Source organism: Ciona intestinalis, chromosome 2, assembly GCF_000224145.3.
Source record: "Ciona intestinalis chromosome 2, KH, whole genome shotgun sequence".
NCBI classification, from domain to species: Eukaryota; Metazoa; Chordata; class Ascidiacea; order Phlebobranchia; family Cionidae; genus Ciona; species Ciona intestinalis.
In genome coordinates, this window is record NC_020167.2 from 5804504 (window position 1) to 5831572 (window position 27069).

Sequence of the window (27069 nt, forward strand, 5' to 3'; positions counted from 1 at the left end):
TTTATCAAGTTGTGGTGTCAACTTCAGAGAGGTTATGGAGAATCAAATTTAAAGCAGATTTTAAAACCCTGTATTCCCTTGTCCGAATTTCCTGGCAAAAAGATGCAGGTATGCAGATGGGCAATGTTTTCATCATGGTTTACAATATTTAGCCTTGTTGGAGTTTATAAAAAACTTGATTTCAATTTTGCGAACATTTTTACACAAAAATAAAACATTCGTAAGCTGTTGAAATAGTTTCTGCCTGTTGAAATGTTATCTTGGTTTCTAATATTTAGGATTTCGATTTGTTTTCAGGGCTTAGTCTGTTTCTTAATGATATTTTAATGCACCGAGCAACCGACTGGGATTCGATATCTCCTCTCTCTAGCGCCTCTGGTGGAACTTTATCAGCAGAATATTATGATCCTTTTACTTCATTAACAATTGGAAAGAGAAATGACCATTTAAGTGGTTTCAGCACATTCAGGCTTGCGGATATTCACTTCTGGAGCAATTTAGTTGAAGGAGCACCATTTAGAATGCTTGGTAAATAAATATAACATGTTAAAATGTAAAATAATGTTAAATGTTTGGTTAAAATCATTTTTTTTTCTAATTGAAACTAAATTTTAGACAATATTTCTAATTTAGAGTTTTCTGCAGGTGACGTATGCAGAAAAAATTGGAGACAGATAGGTAGCATGTGCTATTACCATAAAAGTGGAACCTACACACACAGCCAAGCGGAATCTGCATGTAATGCATTTGCAGATGGCAGCACCCTGCCTATTTTAAACTCACTATCGTTATATGAATACTTTGCCGACATGGTTGTTCATCACTGTTTCAACATATTGGTTAGATCTTAGCAGGGTCGACAATGGCGAGAAATATAGGTGGAACTTTATTCAAAGGACAGTGGAAAGCATGGTGTGTACATTTACATCATATTATATAATGCTAAATTTATACTACTTAAATCGAAGAGTGAAGTAAAGTTAATATTGGTATTATTATAATGTTGCTAGTTTACATAAATACGTTACTTTTTTTTTCTAATACATTTGTTCATTCATTTATTCAAATATTAATTCTCAGAGTTTTGATTCCTTCATGAACCTTAGTTCTGCAACGGATTCTGCGAAATTCTTTTCAAAAACAGGTGTTTATGGATATCCAGATGCTTTGTGGAGTTATGAGCAAAACACTAACGCTCAACTCATTTGTCAGTTGCCACTTGTTAAAGGTAGGGTATTCCTTATTTTTATTTTATCTTCTTTAATTATATATCTAGAAAGTATATCAAAATGATCGGAAAAAGCAACTTTTGTATATTCATAATTATATCTTAGTTAAATAATTTTTATTTAATTAACAGGCACTTATTGTTCAGATCTACCCAAATAATTGAACCCATTATGATTATCTGCAAATTGCCCAATTGTTTACCAGTTGTTTGTATTTATGTCGTTTCTTTGCTAATTCTATATATTCGATTTTTATGTGCATATTAATTTGGTTATGGAATATTCTTGTCTGTGCTAAAATTAATATCATTGTAACAACAACATGATCTAACTTTTATACAATTTTCTTTTTAGATTATTTACACCAAGGCTGTTACAACTTTGACAATGATTTGTCGAATCATAACCACCTCATGGTAAACCTGCATAACCCAACCAACCATAGTGCAAATAGTAACTCTATTGGATCATACAGCCTACCGCAAGCATGTATGGCTGTTTGTTATGAAAAGTTCAATTCATCAGTGTCAGCTCTTGCCTCATGGAAATGCAATTGTATGGATTCTAATTTTAATACTACTAAATTGGCAGCCATCACATCATTAGATAAATCTGACTGTTCTTCATCATTTTTTCTTGCTCAAAATCAGCAAATGAGTCTTGGGTATTCTAGTTTAAATTTCCCCCTCTCATCTACTAAGGATCTGTCTTACATCCCTGGTGAATACTGTGGGGCTACAGAGTGGGGCGGGGGTTACAAATGTGGAATAAATATTTTGGGGCAGCAACGTGCAGCAGTGTATGCAACAAGTACACACTTTGCTGTGTACACGCAAGTGTTTCCAGCTACTGCAATTTCTTATGTAATGTCCCCAACTAACCAACCTGATATACAGCAAGTGGTAACGTACTGGATTACCATTCTAAAATGCGAAAATTCCAAAAACCCAAGTTCAAATTGCGCAGATGATGAGCTTTTGTGGTTCCACATCAGTTTTGGAGATGGGAGCGAATTGGAAAACTTTTATTATCCCGATTCTCTTCGTGCTTCCCGTTTTGTACATGCCTACAATACTTCCGGCGCTAAACATGTCACCACGACAGTTAAAAACATGGCTAAGTATGATGCTGTTTCACAAACATACACTGTCAAAGTGTTGCCTAGTATAGAAAAAGTGGAACTGTATTCTGTCGAGCTGGATCTTGTGCAACCGGGGCAACTTGCTGTGATTACTACCATTGGTCTTTCAGGCACCCATATGCAATGCACTTGGGTGTATGGTGATGAGTCCCCACCTGAAACATTGTCACTTGAACAACTCCCCATACCTACCACCTACCACAGGTACCAGGAAGCAGGGGAGTTTATTGTAAGCGTACGTTGCTGGAATCGTCTGCAGTCTCGAACAGTTCAAACACTTGCCGTCGTCCATATGTTAATACATGGGCTTCAATCCGCAACTGATGCAGTTGTAGAGTATGGACAACCATATCTTCATACTTGGAGAATTATCCAAGGATCTCATATCGACTGCCTGGTCTTTTTCGGCAACAAATCTCTCACCGAAGTTACGCAGGATTATTTTGAAGACGTACAAAACTTCGATGAAGCAATGATGTATTATAACAGCGATACTAAAGTTGGTCATGCCAGAATACCTACTCAACTGTATATTCAAGACCCTCAAAACAGCGACAGATGTTTATTACCTGGAGAAGCAACCACTTATACCTTACTTGTCTCGTGCTATAACGGTGTGACAGACCCGTCCCCTTCCATAGCTACCTATGTTACATTTGAAGTCCCAGTGAGTGGGTTTACATTGACCAGTGAGAAGCAGATAGCACAAGTAAATGAGGAGATCTGTGTAAACGTAAATATCTCGTCTGGAAGCAATATAATTCTTAGTTGGAACTTTGGCAATCCACTTCACCCTGAGTACGATGTAGTTGAATATTGTGGAGAGGATGAATGCAGGGCAAGGTGAGTGGTAACTTTATGTTAAGTGTGAAAGGTTCTTATATTTAATTGCTCCCTTAAGCTAAAAGTTACTATGTTACTCCTGGTTAAAAGGAGTATACTCTGTAAAAAAAGTTTTATTTTATAACATGATTTTAAGTATCTAACCATTATACATACCAACGAAAAATCAAAATTTTTGTATTGATAGAAATTCTCAAATGTGATGTAAAGGTAGTGACAAAGTTTTAAACAATGAAATAGCTTCTTATAGTTTTTTGTTTCGGATTCGGTATAATAAATAATTCCTCTTTGTAAATAAATAAAAAAAACATAAACTTTTTATGTTTTAGTTTTTGATTGAACATAGCTACATAATATGCTGACTTTATTAGGTTTAAAAATATATTTTTTATTTTCCATTTTAGACAGGCATGCTTATTGTATGAGCACCGCGGTGATTATATGATTTCTGTTCAAGCGTTTAACTCTCTTGGATCAAAACAGCGTCAAATTTCGTTGGGTGTTCAAATTCCAATCACCCAACTTGAACTCTTAATAACCCCTGCTATTGTTCCAAATGACGTGACAGTTTTTCTGCTACGTCATCCTAACCCAACACCAACTGGAAGCGTACTGGTTGATTTTGGAGATGATTCTCCAATCAAACAAATCGATTTAGTTTTAAATGATAAAACAGGAGAAATGAATTTTACACACAGGTAGAATACAACATTGCGATTTTAGTGTAAATTAACATTCCTAAACAACAATTCGAAGCTTACAATTTTATATTTATTACTTAACTGTACAAATGTCATCTATGTTTATTGCTTTTTTCATTTTTTAAACCTTTTAACATATTGCTACAGTTTTCCAACACATCTTAATGTTCCTAAATGATTTAAGGAATTTTACCTACACTGTTTAGTATAATAACAGTTAATGATCCAACCCAGTGGTCCCTTATTGGTTGTCTAAATTGTCAGCCATACTCTAAAAAAAAGAAAGAAATCTAGAAACTTACCTTCTAGAAAGTTACATCCATAGTAGCTATTGGGCGGGCACAAGATTTTAAAATAGAACTGTCGTATTATACTAACTGTCTATGCTTTGCCATGCGAACACAAAACAAGTTTGTTTATTGATTTAACTTGCAAAGTTACCCAAACTATCTTTATGACAGGTATACACAGGTTAAGATATACACAGTGTCCATTCACACATACAATGAAGTAAGCAGAATGAATATTACTCAAACTATACAGATTGGTTTAAACATTGAAGGGGAAAGTCTAACGCTTGTTTCAAGCAGGTAATGTTGTTATGTATGACTTACATGCAAAAAAATTGTATTTTAATATAAGTCATGACATTATGCTTAGATCTTTAATGGAAACTGTGTGAAGGGAGTTTAAATGTGGAGTTGTAATCATCTGGTAGTTCAAGAAAAAGAAAATTGCTTTCCTGATTCTATCCTATATTTGCAAAAATGTTGCTATTTTTTTATTAATGAAATATCAACTTATGAAAAAATGTCATTAACAAAAAAAGTCATTAGTGGAAATTAAAAAACTATTTTCATATTTTCAGTTTTGCTCGTTCTGCCATTGATGATGTATTTTTTCATTGTTACATTACAATTGGATCGGAAGTTTCATATGAAATTAACTTTGGCGATAACTCAAACATTTTACAACTTTCTGAAAATTCTACCCGGCGGTCACCAGAACACCCTGACTTCCACAAAATTCAACATAGATATCTTAATCCTGGAAATTATGTTGTTTCTATGGATGTGTGGAATGTGTTTGATCGACATCATGTTGTATTAGATCAAATGATAATCGTCCAAAACCCTCTACATAGTGGGAAGTACAACTTAACAGAAATTTCCGTCCCCCCCATTGCTTTTCCACCCGGTGAAGTTTTATTTTATGGTAAACTTATCCACGATGGTAGCCAAGTGCCTGCTCCATCTAATTGCTGGGCAAATAATGTTTATTCTCTTTGGAAGTTTCCGGGCACTGGGGGGGATGAAGCTTCACAGAACTTTTATGGAGAACATGAGATGGGTACGTCTATTGGTAAAAGTAATTTTCTTCCTTTTTATATGGGTCCTTAAAAATCTAGAATTTAGGCCAGATTTGGCCCAAACAAGACTTCATTTGCGTGCTCGAACTACATTTCTTATTGTTTCCCAAATTTAACTAAGTCTTTTCATTGAAATAAGTTTAAACCATAAAGGAAATTTTACCTTTTAGAGATTTTAGGTTTGTTACTGGTTTGGTATCCTTTATAAACCACTAATTCTTTTCAATTATGCAAAAACCTGATTTATTTCAGACATATTCCCTGTCTCATTCACTTGTTCAAAGGAAAATGTTGGGGATAACTTGGTCAAAGTTGAGCTAAAGAATTTGGTTAGTTCCTTAATGTTAAAATATTCATTTAAAGTCATGGAAGTTGTTGGCAATATTCAGCTCACGCTCTCTAACCTTGAAGACCAACCTGATGTTACTGTAACAGATACCACCAAAGTAGATGTTTCTTTACACCACCCCTTCAAGCTTACTGTAGCATTGGACAAAGGCTCTCACATTTCATATCAAATTGACTTTGGAGATGGCAGTTTTTCTTACCTAGACAGTCCCGTTTTATTTGCTGTGGATTTAGATGCTGAATTTGAGCATTCATACAAACAAGCTGGACTTTACTCTATTAATGTAAAAGCTTCCAATAATGTCAGTGAGAGCACCAAAGTTTTTAGTGACATTGTTGTGGTGTATCAACATGTGGGTCCAGTGACAATGAACATTCAGTATATTGACTTTGATGAAGAATTAAATGAAGTTGATGTATTTGAGCAATCATCGGAAATTTATGCACTTGTGTATGGCAGGCAAGGGTTTGAGACAAGGTATGCACATAATTGTCTTGTATCTAGTGTGTCATTTTATTGGCGAGTAATACGATATGTGTCTTTTCTCTCACATTCTCAGGTTAATACATATATTACTCACTATCAAGCTACAACAATGGTGTCTTTTATACACCTAAAACAGAGTTATTAAAACAAAGGTGTTTTATATACACTAGAGACATTCATTTAAACTAAGTCTTTTTTCAGAGTCCCAGGTTCATATTTCTACCAACAAAGCCGACCTTTGAAGCTGCATGCTGGGTTATACAATGGTTCAAAAGTAAACATGGTTTGGGAATTTGTGGATGAACAATTTTCGGTTCATTTTGATTACAATGAAAACGGTTATCACAGTTCATATGTGGTGAATGGCAGTGGGATGGTGTACGTACTTACAGACAACACGGTCAAATTGTAAGTCTTAAATTATGTTTACAAGTTATGGCATATATGTCATTGGCTCAACGAAATAAATATTTAACAAAAAAAAACTGCAAAACATGATTGAATCTCAAAATCTGGAGCGTTTTAACTAAATCATGAAATGTAATACAGCTACATTCTCCCATTCTGCTATTTAAACACTGAATAACTTTTTGTTCAAGAATTCTGCTCACTATCAGTATTTCACTTTGTGATACTGAGTGTATCTTGGACTTGTTTACACAAGACAATTGCTTTAACCCAGTGGTCACTAATTAGTCTTTCAGTTTTAGCCACAAACACAAAAAAGTAATCCCCCAAAAAGTTTAGGTAGTAACTTGTAAGCAAACACAAGGTGTATAAAACAGAACATCCATGCTGCCACATGAGTGTAAATAGGTTACGTTCATTTATTTCTTTTAGGTCTGGTGTTCACATTAAGCGTCTACGGAAACTCACAACAGCCGAAGTCAGTTACCTCGGCCCTGCTATTGCTTCGGGAAACAACAAATTCAACTTTCTATGGGAATCCAGTTTACTTGTTCGATTTTTAAAGTCGGGCTCTTCCAAAGTGAAATGTATTGCCTCTAACCCTGTTAGTTCAAGTTTGAAAGAAACTGATTTAAAACTTGTATCTGTGATAAAAGATCTTTCATTTATTGATGCCGAACCACCAGTGGCAAACAGGACAAGTAACATATCTTTCTCAGTGAAACAGGTAAACCATCATTATGGTAATATTAAATTTTGTAGTATGTTGCTAAGAGTCTTAGGTTTTTTTTTACACTTATCTTAATTTTGATGATTTTAATATTGCAGCGATAAAAAAGTGGATTTATAATATTTGAAACACATCACCAATGGAAATTAATAATAAGATTTGTTCTAATAAATCATTGTAGCTCCAAATTACTAAATATGAACATAAGAGTATTAACTCTATCTTCTTTTCTCAAGGTTGGGACTGATTCCTGCTTCCTTGTTGATCCGGGAGATTCTTCCAGGATATCCTCATTCGGACTCACTAGGGATTGTCTCTTGGATGTGAGGATCACTGAGGACAACTTCTTCTTGATCACGGAAGACAAGTCAGAATTTTCTGGAAGGAATTTTTCGTATTACAATATATCTGCTGGGAGATTGTCGGAGGGAATCGTCACTTTGAATCTTACAATGCAACATGTTTACACACAACCTGCGTTTCTAACTGTAAGTGAAATTTTATTCCTTTTTTTTGTGGTTTTGTTTCCTTTTTAAAATTTGTTCATTTTTTCATCCAAAAACATTTTCTTTACTTTTTCTTTTAATGCACTTTGCATAAAAAAAACAGTTTTTACTTTTCTGTCAAACAAGCATATTTCATGACTTGTATTTCATAGATCAAAGTACAGGGCTTCAACTCAGTCACCGCAGTGGAGGTCTCAATAGATATTGCCGTGACAAAAATTATTTGCGATTTTCCAACTGTTGCGATCGAAAAACTAAATGAGAACTCACTCCAAAACGCTCGCAGAATCTTCAGCTTTCTTGAGTTTCGATTGTTTTCTTCTATCAGCATTGATTGCTCTTTGACAAGGGTGACCATTATCACTTGGCAAGCATTTACCATCTTCGCTAAAACAAGCACTGATATTGTTACTACAGAAGAGGTGAAAGAAGACACTGGAGAATTTGTAGAACTTCCGCAAAGTGCGCGTAAATTTGCCTCACCAAATATCAAGTTTAAATCAGTAGAAGGATTAAGGTTTACTTCAAAATCTGAAGATATAACTTTTAAGCCAAGGTTTTTTAAGATGGGTCCTCACCTTGTCTGCATCAACGTGGCGATGTTTCAAGTTCCCGGAGTGATTTCTTCTGACTGCATCTTCTTGGATGTTATTCTTCCTCCAATCTTGGCTGGGATTACTTACGGGGTCCGAAGAGCAGTGAGCCATGGGCAAATGATAGAGATGGATGCGGGATCCGCATCTTATGACCCTAGTGAGGAGAGCTTATCAGATGCAATAGATCCAAACATCATCACAACATCCTCCAACTACACTTACTCTTGGTCATGTCCCATCCTCCTCACTAAGCCTCTGGAAGACCAAAAAGATGAAGTTGAAATTCTCTTCGATGGAAAACCAGGTAATATTTAACTAATGTATTGTTTTTAATCACAATGTATTGATTAATTAGTTAGACACTACTTATATACAAAGGTACAAACATGTTAACTTGTAAACAGACACACCAGTGTGAAATAGAATACCTGTGTTATAACCACAGTCGTTGCCCGCCACACGAGATAAACAAGTTACATCCATTTATTCATATTCATTTTAAAAATGTGGTGGTTTCATATTTGCATAGGTTTAAAATAGGAGTACAAAATTAAGATGCTAGTATTGTACCATTAAAAGTTACTTTTCTTAGAAATTTAAGAAAATAATAAATGTCTAAAATCTTATTATAGAATATTGCTAATATTTCCTATCAAGCTTAACATTTAACAAACTTTTCATTTCCATGTTATACTACCATAACATACATTTATGAAACACAAATTACTTTAGATTGGATTACTCTCCCTGTTTGTCTCAACACAACATTATCTTGCTCAAACAAACACAGAGTTATTGAAGCTGGATCTGCAATATTTTATAACTTAACCTTAATCAGGTATTACAATAGTCGTTTTCTATTGAATTATTCCTTAATATTTTGTTTTTACTAAATGCAGTATGTTTTTGTTTTTAATCATTTTATTAGTTGTGTGAATTATTTTTGTTACATTATTTGATGGTGTAAATTGGTTGCAGTATTTTTACGGTTACTTTAGGACCTTCTTGTTTCTTTTTTAAACTTTAAATACCTTTTGCTTAAAAACTAATTTGGAACAAGAGGCAATAAGAGAATTTTTACGTTATTTACTTATTATTTATAAAAACCAATCTTAAATTTTAATCCCACTAACAACACACTTTTACAGCAATGACACCACCAACATAACTTTAACACAAACCTTCAAAACTTTGTGTCATGGTTTAAGGTCATGTGACCTCATACCCCAGTTATGGTTGAATGATCTAGTCTCGAACGATTCCCTTCAACTTTTAAATCAAACTGAAGAAACTTGTTTAATGGTTCAGTATCGCTGTGATGTGCCAGGTTTGTTGTTTTAAAATAATAATGGTTGCTGAAAATTTGCTGCCTTAGCTATGGGAAAGTCCAGTGCTTTGGCTAAGTGGTTAGCCCGCCTGCCGCTAACACAGAAGTAATAAGTTCAAGGCCCGTTGCTGCTATTATTGTGGGCATATGTCTTCTTCGGCAAGACACTTAACGGCAATAGCTCCAACCCAGTAGTCATTAGTCGGTTGTCTTGTCAGCCAAACATAAAAAAGAAAAAAATCCCTAAAAATATATCACCCACAAAGCAACATACATGACACCTCATAAGCTGGCCCTAAGTATATGAACACCGGTTTAATAATGACTGTCATTTCATGGCCAGGTAAGAATAAAGCAAGTTACAATTATTTATTAATAAACAGCTTAAAAAAAATAAAAACATTTGATTAAGTATTGTCTACAATTAAGTGCAGTTGTTAAAGCTTAAGTGTCCTGCACTGTGTAAAACGTTTTGCATGTTTTCTCTTGAACTGTACCATTTTATTTATTCAGCCGATTCCACTCACTTTAAATTTATCAATTCTACATCGGAATGTTTGACTTCTGGGTATTATGGTGCAATAAATGGCCAAGTGAATGCTGAATGCGATGCCTTGTTGCTCAACAATACATGTACCAAAATACAGGTCAGTATATGGTTAAACTTGAACAAACATAAATGGCTCGTTGTTTGTCTTCTAGGTGTAGCAACCACGCTTCTTTTTTTAACTTTAATTGAAACATGTTTTTACCTGTAAGCGCTTTAACAACCGTTATTTTAGTGCTACATTCTGTCTTTTTATTTTAAATATTTTTTATTCTTTGCAACTGTAATTTGAGAGACAAATACAAGTTATTATTATTAATATAACTATTATGTGGCTCTTCTAGCACAATCGATATGTTGGTTTACATTTTGAGCAGGTAAACACTTCTGCACTAAGAAGCAACAGCGAATACATCGTTCGGTTAAAAATCAAAGACAAAAGCGGTCGTTCTGCAAAAACTTTTCAAGTTTTGGAGCTATCCGGAGGGGAACCCCCTAAAATAAAGTAAATCTTAAAAAATATCCGATTTTAATTTGAAGCTTTGCTTTTATTTAGTGGTAATTTTTCATAAACTTTTAATACAATAGGCAGTTATCTTTTCATAGTAATACACTTTTTAATAAACTATAGTATTAATCTAAGTCTTACAAATTTAATTATCATAACAATAAAACTCGATATTCCCAGGATCACCTGCTTAGTAAACTGCAATATCAAAACTAACACCAGGACAGCTCTAAGTCTTGTGGTACAGCTTTCTGATGAAAACTCAATGGTGTATACTAACAATAGTATTCGTTATAAGTGGACTTTATTCATACAAACTCAGCAGGAGGGCGAGAGTGAGGACTTGTTTGAAATCGTTGATAATTTCAATGAATTATCTTCCACTGGTAAGTTGTACGAAACAATATTTAGGATACAACCAGTGTATTATTGTGCAGGTGTTTATGCTTGCATACAAATTTTAAACAATATTTTAATTCCCCAAAAATTACTTGATAAAATAGGATTTTAATGTAGGAAAATTATGAAATAAATGATTCTGTTTTATTATTTCCATCATATTCTTAAAGTTTTATGGGCTGAAGATTGAAACATTATAACCAAAACCAATTTTTTTAGAGGTTTGTTGATTTTAGAGAAGTGTGTTATTTTACAAGTTTGAGGAAATAGTTGTGTTTATAACTATTCGTTAAAAAAATCATGATAAAAAAGAATAGAACCAAAACCAATTATTTTTTTAGGTTTGTGTTTTTAGAGAAGTTTGTAATTTTTACCAGTTTGTGGAAATAGTTGTGTTTGTAGCTAACTTTAAAAAAATCATGACAAAAAGTTAATGCTGTACATTAATTTCAGGTAGTGAGAGTGTTTCCCTTGTATTAAGACCCCACTCCCTTCTACCTGGTAAGAAATACCACGTAAGAATCACTGGCATCACTGCTGATACTGCACCTGGCATCACTGAGATGGAGTTGTCAACAAACCTTCCCCCATACGGTGGTTCATGCAGTATTTCCCCTTTAGAAGGTAGGAATGCAGTAATGTATCTAGATCTCCATTTTGTCTGATCTATTTGAAAAAGAGACAGGCGATGCCATTCAGGCGAAATACGTATCTTTTATTATACAATTAATTAAACTTGATTTTTGTCTGTTACGTCTACATATTTCTATACACAATAATTGTTCAACTCAATGAGCACCAGATCAAAGTCTTATTTCCAGAATTTATTACAGTTAGATTTTCTTTCTTGTTATATGATGTGTTATCTCAGTACATAGCATGTTCTTTTTCCATTTCCATTTCAAGTCCTAAACTCAAAAGATTTGACACATCTGTTTTGTTTTCTATTAAAGCAGATGGAACAACTTTTTAATATGTTAGCATATGTCCAGTATATGTAATACTATTCTTGATAAAACTGTAAAGGGAAATCTCCACCTTTTACCAATAAAGCAACTTGTTTGTCATATTAACATTTTAAAATGTTATTAATTTGTTTGGTTTGTTACAGGTACTGCAATAAACACAACATTTAATATAATATGTGAGAATTGGAAAGATGAGGGATTTAATGTTGACAGAAGTACTTATATATCACCGAATGATTATACGCTGGTGTATCAGGTACTTATTCAAGTTAATATTTAGGCCTGTTTTTAATCAAGAAGTCTTTGTTAAACCTATTTATAACATTTTTGAGTTATGCGACCGCAAAGATTTCTGACAAAATAATTCAGTATTTTGAGAATTATGATAAAATGTTAAAGTTTGATTTGGTAATGGTCTAATACATCTTCATCATTAATTTTCATTTTTCTGGCCTGAATAACACTTAAATAGCCTCCACGGCATTTTTCCAAAACCCAAACCTTAAAATGTGTTTGTCACATACAAAAATAGACAAATTATTTACATTCCATCTCCAGGTATTTTGTCAAACTGATCCCACCCTCCCACAAACTTTACTTTCATATGGAAACACAGCTTCATTACTTGATAGATATCTACCTCCTGGTTTACCACAGTATGACTTCAAGTAAGACAATAAAGTCTATTGAAATAATAGTAGAAAGCAGCCCAAGTTTCATGGACTAAGTCTACGTTTCCTGGTGTAACTTACCATTGAATCTCACCCATATAGAATACTTTATATATTTGTTTATTAAAAATCAATTGCATCTGTACAATAAAGAGCTTGCATTTACACATATTTTCTACCAGTGATTTTACTTTTCAGAGTATGGATCCAGGTTCGTGTGTTTGATGAATACGGAGAATCAGCTGTCACCAATATGACAGTGAAGGTTTATGAAGCTGTAAGTATGAACTAAACGATTTCACATCGTACAGAATCTGTGCCATTACATACCTCATACAATTACAGACCATATCAGGATTTTGTGTTTGAGTGTAGGTGATATGATATTGAAGTCAAATTTGTTTAGCTGTTCTATTACACTGTATATAATATTTCTGTGTAGAGAAACAAATGTAAGGAATGAATGAATGTAACTTACTTTATCTTCGCGTGGCTGGAAAACGACAGTCGTTATCACACGGGTTTAACACCTCGTGCCAGCTTACAAGTTACCATGTATGTTACTTTGTGGGTGATTATTTTTTTTGGATTTTTTTGATTTTTTTTTATGTATGGCTGATAATTCAGACAACCCATTAGTGCACTAGGTTGAGGAATTGCCGTTAAGTGTCTTGCCCAAGGACACATACGCCAAGAATGGTAACAGCGTCGAGCCTTAAACCCATTACCTCTGGGTTACAGGCAGGCGCGCTAACCACTATACAACGGTGCCGGAAACACTCAATCTTTAACATGAATGGTACTTCTATATATACATATCCTTGGAAACTCTATCCTAAATTGATACTTGCATTTATCACCTTACAGGAACTATCTAATGAGCTTTTAAAGAATTTAACAAATGCTGAGATTCTCACATCAAGTACTCAAAAAATATCCCAACTATCTGGTTCTGTCTCTGGTGTTTTAAACAGACAGGTATGCACACTTTTCTTATATGCTGTAAAACACATGGTAACCATGTTCTTAATGCCCTGTTGGCCTATAAGTTATTATGAGCATAATGTCATTAAAGTGTATACTATGGGACATCAAATGTGTTATTAAAGTGTTTTTTTTATCTCCACTTCTGCGGTTGTTGTAATGATATAATACTATGTAAGATGCATGTATACATATAAAAATATCCGTTTCCTTAATTGTTTCACACTCCTGAAGCCACTGTATCTAATTTACAATAGGACACCTATTTATATATTCAGTGGTACCACAAAAATTTCTTGAATCATTTTCTATAAGTTTCTACTTTTTGTTAGGCTGCAAATGCAACGAATGCAACACAAGGTTCAAAAGATGAACAAAAGTCACGAACAGAAATAAGAAGTGAATTAATGAATGCTGTAGTGGGAAGGATCAATAAAGACAGTGATCTTGATGGTAAAATATTTAAATAAATCAGTCTGCATTTTTAATATTACAAAAACCTTGTGCATGTATTTGTAATGTGCTGGTAACTGATTCGTTCATAAAATTCTTAATGCTTGATAAATGACTGAATGAATGAACGAATGTAACTTGATTTATCTCTTTGGGGCCAGAAAATGACAGTCTTTATCTTGCACAAAAACACATGTGTGTGCATACATGGCTACACCAAACACGGTAACTCGTAAGCCATATGGTATGTGAATCACAACATCTGTGTGCGATGCCTGCCAAGGAAAATCAAGTTACCATCATTTAATTTATTTTTTTTTTAAATAAAAATATTTCATCTCATGTTACCTAGGCATCCTCCAGTCTTGCAGTGCCATCAGCAGCATCACTGAGATCGCAAATGAGGTGGATGATGTCACACAAGTTATTGCTGTGGATGCATTGAATGAAAGATCTGCATTACTGTCTCAGTAAGTTCAGTTTGACATGTTTTGTAAATACGAAATTTTTGCCACTTTAATTCTACTAAGAAATTTTGCACAGGGATAGTATCCAATTTAAAATAATCAAATAAATCTTAAATGGCTTATTCCAGTGAATCTTAATCTTTTTGGTTTATTCTTATATTTGCAACCATTTTTATAATTTATATTTTTTGAAATGAATATAATTTATTAATGCTGGCATGGCAGCAGCAATTTTTATAACACATGTGTTCTGTTTGACACCCCTCATGATTAAGTTTAAATCTCCAACAAATTTTTCTCTTCCCGCATTTAATGGAAGATCTCTTCTAGACTGTCTTCCTCAAAGTCATCAGAGGACATCACAGAATCCGCTTCCGTTGTTGCTGTTGGACTTGAGAATGTTGTCATGGCAACTCGTAGTCAGGTGATCGGTGATGCAGAAAAAACTGACCCCGCATCGAGTTTGGTTGATCTTCCTCTCTTCTCATTCAATCCTGCACCATCCCGATCTTTGAAGATCACCCTAAATGAAGAGGAGGAGTATTTGTCTCCGGAGGAGAGAGAAGAGATGAGAGCGAACACTGAATCTGACCGACTGAAGTTATATGAGAAGAACAAGGCACAAGTAAGCGGATTATATATTTACTGGAAATACCTTGTTTTATTTTATAATGGGTAAGATCCGCAGTAATGTAAACCAGGTGACATAGAAAGTAGATAAAAGATTATTACTTAATATGAAAACATTTAATTTGTTATTAATTGACAACATTTATTAAATTGGCCAATCCTTTTTAACAGTTCAAGTAACTTACCTAAAAAGATTTGTACTTTATTTTCATAATTTCCATGCACACTATATTTCCATGCACACTATATCTAGTTAAAATCTTGCAATATTTTTTTACTCAGGCAAAGACTGTTGGTTCCAAAGCAACTGAAACCATATTTTCGTTGTCCGGTTCAATTTTAAAACGGAAGCAGTCAGGAGAACCCCCTGTCACCATCCAAAACAAAGGGCTCAGTTTGGAAACTCAAAAAACATCAGCAGCTGATTTATGTAAAACAAGCAATAACAGCGGTGAGTTTGGCAGCTCGACAGGTCTCATCAGAAACAAGATTTATAATACTAATACTAACATTTGATGAAATAACTTGGCTGCTGGGGTCATCTAAATTAAAACCTTATTAAAATTTAAGTTAAATATTTGTAGAAATTTTTTCCATAATATATCAATATAACATTGTGGCCACTCTCAATATTTTGTTGTTAATATATTCTTGGTAATCCTGAGTGAAAAAGAAACAAATAATATTTTAAGTAACTTATAACATTTCTGAAGGTTCTTCCCTTTCTAATATACTGAAGTCAAGCAAAGTTGGTTTACTAGATTGCAATTCAACTGATTCTGCACCAGATGTAACAATGGAAACAGAGGTATGACATTTTGCTTTGTTATGATATGGTATTTTTTTAGAAAAGTTTTAGTGTTTTTATAAAAATCAACCTGTGAGAATTAAGCTGTCCAACATTTTTTTATTTTTATATGATCAAGTTTACTTTTTTTAGCTTCTTACAATGAAAGACAATCCCTTTGTGTGGGATGGTAGTGCGGACAACGTGAGGTCTTCTGTGGTCAGTCTTACTTTTAAATATTCGAATGGCTCCAAAGTTGACACCAACTCAAGGTTTGGATAATTTATACTTTTTGCAGTACTCTTTGTAACAGGTTACTTTTATACACAGTAGATTCAAGTAAGATGGTCCATGTTTTCATTCTTTTTTTGTTTCATTTGGTAGTAAACAAAGAACATTTACAGTATTATATAACCTTATCTTCAACACTTTACAAGAGCATTGGTAACTGTTAAAAACATGGTCCGGAAACATGGGACAACTGTACGCTACTCATCTTACCCCACTTTACTATTTTACCATTACTGTTGGTAATGAGGTGCAAAGGTCAACTATAGTGCACAATTGTTTATTTTCAGCATCTTTCGATTTGAAATTCCGATTGATGAAAAACTATCATCAGTTTCCGCACCTGTGTACTCTTTCTCGCCCTCTGGTGACGATCAAATGTCGTATCATGAGATGGCGATAAATAAAATAGAAGATGTCACCTTTATCAACATACAACCGCTAAATGTCTCCATGCACAACGTCAAGCTCAGAATCTATTTCTTACAAACAGAAAAGTAAACCCTTTAAAAGTTTTTTTTATATTATTTGTTTTTAGGGAAGTAAATATAAAAAAATGTAATAATTTATCACACTACTTTTAAATCTTATTTTAGAACGAAATTTTAACATTGATTTTATAAAATTAGTTTAAGAGAATTTCCGAATACAACGAACTTTAATTTTACCCGAGAGTTGCCCAACTTTGTTGATGACCCCAATCACCCCTATCGGTTACGCTTCAACGGATCTGATACTTATTTGGGTCGCTATGCTTTTGGAATTCATGAAATAGGTGAATATTGCATGAATGAATGAATAATTGAATGAATGAGCGCATGACATAAATAAATAAAAATGAATGAATGAATAAATTAACTTCTGTGCTTTTTTCTGATACATTTACCACTGAAACGTTTTTTTAGATGACAATGGAAATGTAACTAGTCCACAAAACATGACTTTGCAGAAATACGAAATTTACAATTTTGTCACGTCATGCAGATATTGGAACGAAACATTACAACAATGGAATACAAACGGTTTGTTGTTACGTCATAATATATTTGTCATAATATATTTAGGATTAAATCAATAAAAAGGAAACTGTAATGAATAGTAGATAGCTAATCCACTATTGCATAATTACACAGCTTTTCAATGTACCATTAAACATATGTTAATCAATAATATATTATAGAAACAATATGAAATGTGTGGCTAAAGAACTTGACTAGTTAGCCTGCTTTAAACAGTTACAGAAGTTCCATATATGCCACCAGCCTAAGCATATCACTTACCAACTGTGGGGTCTCTAATGGGTTGTCCAAATTATCAATCATAGAAAAAAAGTAATCGCTCACAAAGTAACATACATGGTAACTCGTAAGCTCACATGAGTTGTATAGGACAGACCACCTGTGTTATAAGAACTTTCATTTTTCGGCCACGCGAGGATTAAGCAAATTGTATTAATTTATTCACTTTTCAGTAATACTTGTTTTCAAAGCAACAACTACATTACAAGATGTTTTCAGATTCCCCCTATAATTATTTGATTACATTGTAGGATGTGATGTAAGCTCCGAAAGCAACAGTAGCATTGTTGTTTGTTACTGCAATCATTTAACTTCTTTTGGAGCTGGATTTCTTGTGGCTCCAAATCCCATTGATTTTGCTTCCTTGTCATCCAAACTACAGGTACTGCATGAACTACTGAAGCTGTTTCAAGGGCCTCAAATATATAAAAAAAAATCAAATAAAAAACTTTTTGATTACAATCACTAAACTTTTAAAGTATAAAAAATATTTTGGGAATAAGAAACTTAAAAATATAGGCAAAATACAGTTGCATCTCGTAAAAAGTGTAACAACCTATAGCCCTGTAAGTGTTCATTTAGAATTATTTCCTACTGACTAAAATTTATGAAAACGGTTATAATAACAAAAAGATGGGAAAAAGGCAAATGTTTTTCTTTTACCTAAGATTATATTTGCAGAACATCAAAGACAACCTATCTGTGTTGTTAACGTTAATCTGCATCTTTGTTCTTTATGTTGTTGGTTTATTTTACTGCAGAAGACAAGATAAAAAAGATATACAGAAGGTAAAAGTTTTATAAATGATATTATCTAATGTGTGAATTCATCATGTTTGATATTAAATAGTTATTCAAATGATTACATAAATGATTTAGGGGTGGGCTTGAGGTGTATGATACCACCTACATATAAGTTATTGTTACTGTGGTTCATATAAATCTGAAGCAGCTTTGACATTTCATTCTATTCACCTTTATCAGAAAACATATTAGGATACCCAAGTTATAACAGATAATTTGTCATGTCCAAAGCTTACACCAAGATAGGGTTAAGAACAAACTTAATCTATGTTTTACCCAAAGTATTTCTTAAACACAGTGGTGCGTTGCTCTACTTCCCGACAATAAACTTTGTGATGAATATTTCTACCAAATCACCATTAAAACTGGTACGCAACGAAATTCTGAAACTCAGAGTGAAGTTTTCTTTGTCTTGGGAGGTGAAAACGGGAACACCTCAGTCAGAAGACTATCTCCAAACCCTGGCACGGTATGTAGTGTTTAAGCTTTGCAAAGAGATCTCCAATTTTAAATTTAAATCAATAAATGCTAATATAGTTGTGGCACATGCTTTAAAAAGTGTACAAAAAATGTTTTTTATTGTTAAATATTGTTTATTGAGTCTTTAAAAATGAAAAAAACAATCCATTTTAGTTTGACTTGATTTTTGTATGTTACGTTTCTATAGCACCAGATCCTTACAAGTAGCATACAGTAACTTGTAAGCAGGCACACATTGAATAAAATAGAAAAGTCATGCTCTTCTCCCTTACGAGGATAAATTATTTACATCAATTCATTGATCACTTTTTTCTTAGAAATTTCCACGTGGAAGTGTGAAGAAGTTTTTAATGGCAGTGGATGACTCACTTGGTGCATTGAGTTATGTGAGAGTGTTCCACAATAACACAGGCAAAGGTTCATACGCATCTTGGTACCTTGATCATGTCTCTGTCTGTGATATGCAAACCAATAAAAAGTGAGTGAATATATTTTGTTTACTTATTATTATTGTATTTTAAACATGTTAAAACACTTTGATAAGGCAGCAGTCCATGGTCTATATAACGACAGTTGTCAAACACTTTATTTTAGTTCTTTGTTCTTCTGTGATGACTGGTTAGCAGTTGATGAATCAGATGGAAGTATAGACCGCGTTCTACCAGTGGCCGGCAAGCAGCAAATAAGTAACTTCAAACATCTTTTTGCTTCTTCAACCAGGAAAGACTTCAGTGACGGACATTTGTGGTTTTCTTGTAAGTCTGGTTTTTAACCTTTTTCAATGCTAAACCCATTTAAAATCACAAACCAATTCCCACACCTTGTTCTAAAATTGCCTTTATAGAGTAGACCTAAGTAACCTTAATGATTTACCGTCCACACGCCCCCTAGAAACAGTTCTCCCACCCCTGGTTAAAAAATCCTGGTCTATATATTAAGCATACTAAGTATTTAAAATGAATATAATCTCTTGCATTGTATACATTAGAAAATATGAAAAATATCTTGTATTCCAATGAGGAAAAAATGAAAATTCTCATGTATCCACCAATATACAGAAAATATGATAATTTCATAACTCCCTAACTATCTATTTTTCCCACAGTAATATCTCGACCTACCAAGAGTAGGTTCAACAGAGTACAAAGGTTATCCAGTGGATTAGCAGTCCTACTTTCTACAATGCTGGCAAGTGCAATGTTTTTTGGAAGAGATGAAACTGATGGGGGCCAGCAGGGAAGATTGGAAATAGGTTTGGAACCATTAATATCTTTATGTACCATTCGGCCAATTAGACCTTAATTTGTTTTAATAAATACATTTCAATATGATTTAATTTATACTGTATTGCTTATCTTTACAATGTCTTTACACACACTTTTCTTACAATGACATCTAAACTTGGTTTTCACCTCAAGTTTTTATAATTTTTACAGTGTTGGGTTTAGAAGCCACATTTTATTACACACTTTTATCTCAGTAATTTTTACCCCCATTTTTTTAGTGACTGTCCCTTTGCTGCTCCTTTTCTTTGTTGTTTTGATTAATTTGATCTTCGCTACTGTATTCGAAGAGAATATTTATGATTTTTTTGGTGCATTTATTTTATATATTTGCACTGCAATTTTAATATTTTGTTTATTAACATAAAGTAATTCTTAAAAACATAAAGTTTTGTTGTTGTTTTTTAAATAACTGTTTTTATATTAGAAATTGTGTATTTTCATATTTCCCTATTTTATTTGCAAACCTCTTAAAGCAAATTTGTTCCCATCCTTACTGATATTTCCACCCAGGTCCAATATCTTTTACAATCCAGCAATTACTAATCAGCATTCAAGCTTCATTCATTGTCCTCCCAGTAAATATTCTCATAGTCCAGGTTAGTTGGGTTTTACATTACATTTTAATAATACTTACTGAGAGTATTATGTTACTGCTATGTGAATAATCTTTCAACAGCTCATCTGATATGAAAAAAACGGTAAAAATACACTTCGTTTTTGTACAACATATGAGCCATTAAATGCTTATAAATAAGAGTATTCTAACTTTTTGTAACAGTTTTTTGTAACGGTGGAATTATTTTTTATGTTTCTGGTCCTACTACTTAAGTGTGGAATAGAATTGTTAAATGTAATGGAACATGGGTTATCCTATAATTTGCTAATTTTATTGCGTTTTAACTGTTGAACAAAAATGAATGATTATCTGCATGAAATGGAAATTCATTGTTACATCATAGTTGATTTATTATTTAAAGAACAATTAAACTCTCTGTTACATCACAATTAAGTTCTCACCATTTTTCGCCAGATGTTCCGAAGAACACGCCCAAAAAATCCTCCCAAACCTGAAGAAGAAGAAAAAGGGAGTAGATTTTCACTTGGAAGTTTGCTCGATGTTGGGGAGGAGATTAATCCAATAGAACAGCCAGAAAAGAAATCAGGGTATGAGTGTAATTTTAAAGTAAGGTTGAAAACTATATAACATCATGTAGCTGTCATGTAGATTCATATAATATCATGTAGCTTAATGCTTCGTATTGCTTTTTTTAACTGGCAGCTTTTTATAATGATATTTTTGGAGGATTATCCTTTTTTCTTTTTAATGATCAGAAATTTACAGAAAATGAGCTAAAAAAGCTTGAGTTAAATAATAGCTGTAACACAATCTTATTGGACCTGTTTTCTCAGGTTCACATTACCGCACTGGACCATCTACTTCACATGGAGCCTTGTGTTTATTGTTTCCGCTGTCAGTGCTTCGTTTGTGTTTATGTATAGCATAGATTGGGGTGCAGCTAAATCAGTAGATTGGTTGACTTCTATAGTTCTTTCATTTACACAGTCAGTATTCATAATACAACCCGCAAAGGTAATGTATAAAGAAACATTAGTCATTTTTTCCTACTTTTATTATCAATTTAAAAATGCAAGTACATATTTTTTTTAAACAGGTAACCTGTTTTTTTTTACCTTTTTTTAGAATTCAATAAAATAAAAACAAAATTTTATATTTATAGTTTCTTTTAATTTTTGAAAGAGTGCTAGGAATAAAACAAGTTTTTTAATATTTTTGTACTTTTTCTACAGGTGATCTTGACTGCAATTGCTCTCTCAGTTTTTGTTAATCGATGTGCAAAGCATCGAGCTGAAGAAATGGTGGAAGAAGAGGAAGACGGTAAAGAGGAAATGGATGAGGATGAGTGGCAGAGGAGAGAGGAGGAGTGGCTCTTCCAACTTCCACCTGAGATCGGTACATAACTTCTTCCTAAAAACTATGCACAATATTGAAAAAAGGGCAATTAGGATTGCTTAATACTAATTTAAATCAATTCAAAATAAAGTATTTTTCCGTTAAACTTCAGCTGGTTAAGTCCCTTGTTTAACACATTTGTTTTTGGCTGACAACCCACAATGGTCCAATGGCCGCATTTAACCCTTTTCCTTCAGAAAACATCACCAGTAAAGTCCACGCTGTGGGTAAAGAGCAACTTCGTGAGGCGAGGTTGGCTCGTGAGAAACACAAGATAATGTTGGAAACAATCCATGAGGTCATCGTTTATCTTCTTTATCTGATACTGCTCCTCATGGCGGCAAACACAGCAAAAGATCCAATGTCGTTCCGATTTCATGACTCGCTCTCAGACATTTTTCTCAGGCAAGGAGAGCCACTGTTTGATGAGGTAATGTTTGTGTAAAAAAAAGATTAAACAAAAAGGGTCCGTTCTGGAAGGTAGTAAAAAAATTAAAAATAATAATAAAAAGTAAATATTGTAGCAGCTTTTCGAAATATAAAGAATATTAAAGATTCTTGGGTTAAAACAGAGAAAAAAATGTACAAAAATCGTCAGTAAAACTAGATTGATCATTAAAATAGAAAAAATATGCTGCAATAATACAAAGTAGGTACGATAAAAAAATCTGATTCATCTTAGGTCAGAACTCCTGGTGATTTCTGGTCTTGGTGCAACAATTCTCTCATACCAGGGCTCCATGCATCAGATTGGTACAATGGAAAACGTGTAACGTGGTTGCATTCTAGATATGTCAGCAATAGGGAAACTTTTGTTACTGGACCTGCAAGAATACGCCAACTACGAGTGAAAAAAGGTGACAATTTCTTAGACATTTTTAGAATATTTTTGGGTTTGACTTTTTTTTTGATCATTTTTATGTTATTTTCAAACTACATTAATTATAAAGAAACAGCTATTTGCTACATTACTTCTTGGTGGTAATGGGCAATCTCTGGCCCAATAAAAAGATAACATTCATGTATTTAAAAATAACTAATTAGAGCAACATAGTGATGTTTTCAAGGAATGTTTTGACAGGAACTTGTGACATGCATGACAACATAACAAGGGTTCCGCGTGAATGCATTTCCACATACAGCATATTCTCTCAGGAGGAAGCTCATTTTGTGGAAGGATGGAAAAATAGAAGTTTGGATGAAGACGTAAATTTTCTGTCTCCGTGGTCTTTTCAAGACTCTGCGTAAGTGTTTGAGGGATAGGGTATCAGGTTTAAGGATGCTTACTGAAGCACAATATTTGGAATTTAGCCTTGGCATTCCAACATAACAGACAATAACTAGATTCCATTTTGGAAAAGTTTTTTGCAGTAATGGAATTATTGTTCTAGAGACAAAAGGGTTTTAAAAACTCTTTGTGTTTCTTGTAAACTCTTATTTTATTTATAAATATTAAAAGATGCCCAACATTTATTGTTCAACAATATTTTTAGTGAAGGGTTGTGAACAATTATACATTGGTACATTCTGACTTTTTTATGTGAGTAAGCTAATTATTCATTATTCAAGGACTCAAGATTTATTCCAGGCCCAGTAATCCCCCTGTACTAGGTAGTTTGACACAAAGTATGACATGTGTAAAAATCTGTTACAGGAAACTTAACGGACATCCTTACACTGGCTTATTAAATATCTATGATGGCGGGGGTTACTCAGTAACACTGGGCAACACTGCAAAGAAAAGTCGCAAAATATTAAAACAATTAAAAGATCATGGTTGGGTGGATCGGCCTACATCTGCCATATTCGTGGAGTTTACAGTAAGTTTGTTTTAAAATGTTTTTATGGTGCACCACGTATGTGTCTTGGGCTAGACACTCAACAACAATTGCTCCAGCTCAATGGTTATTAATGGGTTGTATAAATGATCAGCAGAACAAAAAAAAAATAAAAAGCCAATTACAAAGTTACATACGTGGTATCTCATTAGCAGACACAAGGTGTGTAAAACAGAACACCCACGTTATAACCAGTTAACCACCATCGTTGGCTTGTCATGTTCGTTTATTCAATATATATGCTCATAATTTGTATTCATCATGCACCATTTTCATTTCTGCAGGTCTACAATGCAAACGTGAATCTCTTTGCATCCGTTGTGTTACTACTTGAAGGTTCTGCAAATGGGGCATTTTTCCCTTACCCTGTGATATCCCCTATAAGACTGTACGAGTTTATTGATGGCAAAGGGTTGTTGCTGGTGATAACGTACATCATATTTGTACTTGTGTTACTGTACAAGATTTTTAACGTAAGTTGTGTTTTGTTTTATGTTCTTAACTGCAGCACATCAATGATATGCAGTTTATACTAGACTAAAAAATTGGAAATAGTAAAGTTTTTACCATTTTCAGTTATTTATTCTTAAACCTATATTTTTGGTGTATTTAAAAAGTAGCTCCGTAGATTTGATGTAGAATTGGTTAAAATAACAATTTTTTTAGAAATTGATAAATGGAAAAACAAATTTTGATACTGATAAACACATAAATCAAAAAAAATATCCATTGTTCAGATTTTGAAAAGCATTAAGGAAATAAGATGGAAATATTTTCACCATTTTTGGAACTGGATTGACTTTATATCAGCTCTCATGTCAATCACTGCATCTGGTATATATGGTGTTCGCTACATTCATTCTCACATCATTTTGGACAAAATCACTCAAGATGTAGATAAAGGTATGCAACTTTGAGAATAAAATTTAGACCAAAGTTTTATAATAAACTTATGTTTGATTTTGTTATTACTTAAACTGCATGAAAGTTCGTACTAAGGTTAAACTTCATAATGCTTTAGTGGGAAACATTTGGCGCGCATTTAGATCCAATATATATATGTTTTAGTAAAGTAATCCTAACTGACGATGTCTGGCGAAACTAATAATAAATTATAGTCAGTTCTTGAACGCTTTATGGTATATCTGAATAACAAGTTGGAAAGAACAAACACCTATAACCAAAATATATTCGTTCCAGAAACCTTTGTAAACTTCCAATACCTGATCTTATGGAACGACATCTTTCGATTTTTGATGTCTTTCATCCTCTTCTTTGCCACCATCAAGTTCACCCGTCTCCTCCGATTTAACCGGAGGATTCGCCTCCTCTCGATGACTCTGTCCTACGCAGCAAAACCTGTCGTCCTGTTCTCGGTCATGTTTAGCATTTATTTTCTCGGGTTTCTGTTTCTTGCAAATCTCTGGTTCGAACAGACAGTCTATGCTTATAGCAACATTCCTTTAGCAGTAAGTGCCTGTGTTTTATGAAATCGGATATGTCGTAGTCATTAACAAAGTTTGTGGTTGTCACCTTTTATAGAGCTGGTACTTTGTTATACTTAAATAAAACCAAACTTGATTTTTTGATCTCAAATTTGTTTTAAAGTCCAAAAAAGTAATACAGTCTTTTAATTTTAAAAAGTTGTTAATTAACAAACTATAGCAAAAAATATTGGATGTCAAAATCTCTAACACACTTCATTACAGGCTGGTGAAATGTTTTCTATGCTGTTAAATCGATTTGATTTTACTCAACTTCAAGAAGCAGACAAGTTGTTAGGTCCTTTGTTTTTCTCTGCATTTACTGGAGTCTGCACAATTGCTCTGCTCAATATGTTTATTGTTATTCTGGATGAAAGCATTAAAAGGGTTAGTTTTTTTAAGTACTTGTGATTACATAACTCATATATGTCGCATTGTCGCTATATATGTTATTCGTGCCAGGCATAATATATTTATTATAATAATGCTAATTTTTTGACAACCTAAAAGGGTTCACTAGGTTAGAACACTTACTGCTAAGTGTCTTGGACACACTCACCACAATAGTAGCAGTGTCAAGCTTTGAACCCGTAAACTTTAGGTTGGATGTAGACACGCTGGCCACTTTGTTAGGGCGCCTATTTTAAAACAAGGCCTTCAGTTTTATTGACATTCAAATTTGTAACAGGCGCGAGCCGAGCTTGAACGAACCAAGAATGAATTTGAAGTTGTGGATTACATGAAGAAACAACTTGTGGGATATATTCACAGTGTGATGCCTGTGTTTTTGGAAAGTAAGTTCCTTATATGATTTTTCCAACACCAATGTATAGTATGTGCATGCCCAATTGCAGTGCATATATAGGAGTTTAGAAACTACTTTTATGTAAGAATATAACAACTTTAAAACGAATATATAAATACGTTTTACCTTAAACACCTTTTTATCATCTGGAATTCTTGAAAACATAAAAAATCTGATTATCATTATCTTTCTTAGGATCAAAGACCGAAGAAGAAGAAGATGAGCTTGTGTACATTCCACATCCGGAGCAGATCTTGGAGAAGAGGATCGACCAATTGACTCTTCATGTGTCCAATATCGAGCTTGAGTTTTACGAAGATGAAAACAAGAACGTTGATGTGGATGACTTAGAGGCCGAGTTAGATGACGTAGAGATGGATGACGTCATGTTGGACTTGATGTCCATTAAGTCATACTAATAATTGGTTCATGAAGGCTTGTATATATGATTCCACGTAGATTATGTTTGTTTTGATGTTTCTATTTAGTCCTTGGTGCTATCTGTCTGTAGGATTTAAGAGCAAGATCATAAATGTTTGATTTTATTGGAACTTTAAACCTTAGTTAACTTTCTATTTTATTTGTTCTACAAAATTTGGCGTTCGCATGTTGGTGTGATAGCAATACATATCTGTGTATAGAATTAAAAACCAACAGAAGCTTATTGTTATTAAACAGTCATTGGAAATCACGCAAATAAACGCATCTAAAACAA

At 33.5% G+C, this 27069-nt stretch overlaps 1 protein-coding gene across 1 annotated transcript; it reads left to right on the forward strand.

Annotated features, from left to right (window-relative positions):
- Positions 1-314: 314 nt before the first annotated feature.
- Positions 315-27069, forward strand: LOC100182818. Its single transcript, XM_018817120.2, has 51 exons — positions 315-528; positions 646-912; positions 1081-1228; positions 1584-3213; positions 3618-3911; positions 4376-4504; positions 4783-5264; positions 5536-6109; positions 6320-6526; positions 6959-7253; positions 7493-7744; positions 7915-8662; positions 9091-9196; positions 9507-9685; positions 10199-10332; positions 10610-10737; positions 10921-11126; positions 11593-11763; positions 12251-12363; positions 12666-12775; positions 12977-13055; positions 13646-13756; positions 14095-14215; positions 14568-14685; positions 15013-15307; positions 15595-15763; positions 16026-16120; positions 16253-16371; positions 16678-16884; positions 17017-17162; positions 17293-17409; positions 17937-18067; positions 18367-18474; positions 18788-18958; positions 19287-19447; positions 19564-19724; positions 20075-20221; positions 20766-20851; positions 21286-21419; positions 21666-21846; positions 22065-22227; positions 22425-22657; positions 22910-23084; positions 23309-23471; positions 23882-24047; positions 24350-24538; positions 24803-24968; positions 25266-25534; positions 25775-25936; positions 26238-26343; positions 26550-27069. Exons 2-51 carry the CDS (start codon positions 793-795, stop codon positions 26771-26773), a joined length of 10899 nt encoding a protein of 3632 aa, XP_018672665.1. The 5' UTR covers positions 315-528; positions 646-792; the 3' UTR covers positions 26774-27069.

Coding starts and splice junctions, on each gene's coding strand:
- LOC100182818 (XM_018817120.2), top strand. CDS start 793: ATGAATACTTTGCCGACATGGTTGTTCATCACTGTTTCAACATATTGG. Junction 7,745..7,914: donor CACAACCTGCGTTTCTAACT/GTAAGTGAAATT, acceptor TGTATTTCATAG/ATCAAAGTACAGGGCTTCAA. Junction 18,068..18,366: donor CCTTGTCATCCAAACTACAG/GTACTGCATGAA, acceptor TTATATTTGCAG/AACATCAAAGACAACCTATC.